Below are 4,258 nucleotides of genomic sequence, written 5' to 3' on the forward strand. Positions count from 1 at the left end.
CAACCAACCTCAAAACCATAAAAACACCCAACCCAATTTCCCCCCCACCCCAAAAAAAACATCACCATCAACCCACCCCCCAATCACAACATCACCCAACTCCAAAAATCCACACACAAACCAACAACCCCACTCACCACCATATAACCCCACATCATCCACATTCATCATCCACACCACAAATCACCAAAACACACATCCACCAACCAATTAACCCAACCCAATCCCCCATAATCATCCACAAAACAAAAACCACCACCACACCATCCACATCATCACACACAACACACATCCATCACCACCACAGCAACCATCACAATCATAATCATCAGCAAATCACCATCACATCAATCACATCATCATTTCACATCATCCACACATCACTCATTCAAACACATCCATATCACACAATCTCACACACCATCACACACATCTCACATCATCAATATCAATCACAGCAATCACAACATCAACATCAATCCATCACAGCCACAACATCAATCACACCATCAGCAATCAAACATAGCACAAAATCATCAGCACAAATCCATATCATCCATCATCACACATCAGCACAGCATCATCATCACATCATCACATCCCAATCCATCATCATCATCAGCACACCAGAAGCAATCACATCACAAGCATCAATCAGCATCAGCAACATCACAATCAGCAACCAATCATTTTCATCCAACATCCATAAGCAAGCATCATCACAATCAGCCAGCATTCAGCCCACATCCAGCAAAATCCAGATCCAATCCATATCCATCACCATCCCACATCAGCATCCACCAACATCAGCATCATCATCTCACAGCACATCCACATCACATACACACAACATCATTCAAACACAAGCAGCACACACCATCATCTCAGCAACATCAGCAGCAGCACATCCAGCAGCATCACAGCAATCATCAGCACAGCACAAATCAATCCAGCAAAGCAGCAAGCAAGCCATCATCAGCACCAGATCACAGGACATCAGCAGTCAATCAATCATCATCAGCAGCAGCATCAAGCAGCACAATCAGCAGCAGCAGCAGCATCAATGCCAAAATCAGCACATACAGCAGCAATCAGCCAATCCATATCCAGCACAGCAGCGCAAGCCAGCATCATCAGCACGCATCATCAGCAGCAGCACAATCACATCATCATCAGCAAGCAGCACAGCAAAGCATCAGCCAGCAGCAAGCAGAATCATCATTCAAGCAAGCACACATCAGCAGCAAGCATGCAGCAAGCAAAGCAAGCAATCCAGCCAAAGCATCCAAACAGCAAGCAAATCATCCTCAATCATCATCAAGCAAAAGCACAAGCAAGCATCAAGCATGCAGCCATCAGCAGCAGCATCAGCAGCGCAGCAAGCACACAAGCAATCACAGCAGCAGCCAGAAACCAATCTACATCAGCGCCAAGAATCAAGCTATCATGCAGCGCATCAGCACAGCAGCCAAGCAGCAGCAAGCAAGTCACAGCCAGGCCATCAGTCCAAAGCAGCAGCAGCAATCAGCCAGCACAAGCAAGCACGCAGCAAGCAACCATCAAAGCAGCAGCACAGCAGCAAGCACAAGCAGCAAAGCAGCATCACATCAGCGCATCACACATCAGCAGCAGAAAGCATCAGCAGCAGCCAAGCACATCAGCAGCAGCAGCAGCAAAGGCAATCAGCAGCAGCAGCCACAGGCATCAGCACATCAGCAGCCAGCACACAAAGCACAGCAGCACAGCAAAGCAGGCACATCAGCATCACACAGACACAATCATCAGCACACAGCACAGGCAGCAAAAGCAAAGCAGGCAATCAGATCAACAAGCAAGCAATCAACAGAAATCAGCTCATCGCAGCAGCACACAGCCAGCCACCATCACGCAGCACGCACATCACAGCAGCAAAGCCAGGCCACCAGCACAAGCCAGCATCAGCAGCAGCACAAGCACAGCACAACCAGCACAGCCAGCCAACCAAGCAGCACCAGCACCAACCAAGCACCAACCAGCACACACCCAAGCACCAGCACCAGCACCACCATGGCCTTCACCATAACCATTATCATCATTGTCACCATCATTACCACCACCACCACCACAATCACCATCACCAGCACCAGCACCACAACCACCATCACCGACTCCGCCACCATCACCATCATGTATCCTCCCTTTCTACCAGGTTTCCTGCTTTTCTCCCTCCCAGCCTCCTTGCCTGTATCACACAACCCACCTCCTCCCACCTTCACTACCAATCTCTCTACCAAGTATTGATTATAGCTATACTTAGCTGCATGGCAGTATAAGGCTAATTGTGTTTTCATGTGCAAAATGTTAAAATAAAAAATGAATCTTCTTTTATGGTAGTAATCTTTTTCGATGCATCAAACCCAGGCTGACATCACAGATCGGGAAAACTCCATCGTCAAGCAAGGGACAATCCTGGTTGAAAAAAGGGACACTTTTTGCAAGTGAGTTTATTATAAACTAAAAAACTTGTCTTTACTGTTTTTCTATTTTAATTATGATTTATTGGAAATATTTTTCAGACTGCTTTATTACAAAAAAATTATTTAAACTTTTCTTTTGTAAACTTTCTAGGGAACGAAAGGGGCATTTTAACAGGGGGCTAGGATTAGGTACAAGTCAAGGTGTTGGAAAAAAAAGATAAACGGGCAATGTTTGTACTGGCTGCAAGAGAATTTAACAAAAGCAGATGAATGAAAACCATCAGGCAGCTTACAAATGGAACAAGACATTTAAGCAACAAAAAAAGAGGGGAATACAAACTACAACACAATCAAACCACAGTCACACACACCACCCAACAACACCAACCAAAACCACAACACCACGGCACAACCACACCACGCATGCCACACCCACAACCACACAACCACCACACACCCACACCAACCACAACCACACACCACCACCCCAACCCCCAACAACACACCACAACCAACAACACCAAACCCCACACCACCACAACACACACAACCCACACACCCCACCAACAACAACACAACTCAACACAAACGAACAACCACAACATGCACACCAACACCACCACACACAACAAACCACACCCGCCACACATGACCCAGCCAAACCAACATGACAGCCAACCAACAAACAACACCATGCCAACCACAACACCACCACCAACAAACAAACACCCACAGACACCCAACCACATGCACCACACCACATGCAAAACAACATTCACCAATGCCAACCCATTGCACACCCACAAAAAACACACCCAATACCAACCAACAAACAACAACATTACCAACCACAATCCACAAATTACACCAACAAACACACTTTGCACCACAAAGGAACCACAACCACAATTACAAAACAAAACACACACCCCAAACACAAACCCACATCCACAAATGCCACCCCCACCAAACCACCCCAACAATGCACACCAACAAACAAACAAACATGCAGCACAAACAACAACAAACAAAAAACACACACACACCACACACACAAATGCACACCACACACCAACACGCACCAACACACACACAACACACAAAACCACCCACAACACACAACAAAACAACACACATGCACACAACATAACCACCCACATGCAACCCACAAACACACCCACCCACAACACCCAACACACCCCCCAACACACCCAACCACCACGCAACACACCCCAAACAAACCACACAACCACGCAACCCAACACAAACAGAGCAAACCAACATATCAAACACAAACAAATCACAAAACAACCAACACCATCCACAAACCCAATCCAAACATTTACACACACTTACAACACATGCAACCACACAAAACAAACAACACGCCACACCAACAAACACACCCAACCTCCACAACAATGCCACCAAAAACACACACAGCCCACAACCACATGCAACCCAACAACACAACACCCAACCAACAATTAACCACATATCCCACACCACCACCACCACCACACACAACCAACAAACCCAAACACAACACCACAACAACTGCCCAACCACACACACCCAAACACCAATTAGCACACACCACCAACACACAAACAACCGCACACATCCAGGCATCACACAGCACCCAACATACCATGCAACCCAGCACACAATCAACAATCAAACATCACCAACATACACCCAACAACCAATCAAACACCACCAAACAAGCACCAAGGATTCACCACACACTACACCCATACCCACCGCAAACACACCAAACTGAACACACATCACCACACACA

At 46.6% G+C, this 4,258-nt stretch overlaps 1 protein-coding gene across 1 annotated transcript; it reads left to right on the top strand.

The window, feature by feature from the left end:
* Positions 1-622: 622 nt before the first annotated feature.
* LOC119569176 (putative cyclin-dependent serine/threonine-protein kinase DDB_G0272797/DDB_G0274007) lies at positions 623-2,049 on the top strand (the record flags this gene model as incomplete). The annotated part of the gene is made up of 1 exon (XM_037917457.1): positions 623-2,049. A coding segment is annotated over one exon (1,427 nt), but the record flags the coding sequence as incomplete, so codon positions are not given.
* Positions 2,050-4,258: the final 2,209 nt, after the last annotated feature.

The sequence above is a fragment of the Penaeus monodon genome, unplaced genomic scaffold, assembly GCF_015228065.2.
Source record: "Penaeus monodon isolate SGIC_2016 unplaced genomic scaffold, NSTDA_Pmon_1 PmonScaffold_13153, whole genome shotgun sequence".
Taxonomy (NCBI): domain Eukaryota; kingdom Metazoa; phylum Arthropoda; class Malacostraca; order Decapoda; family Penaeidae; genus Penaeus; species Penaeus monodon.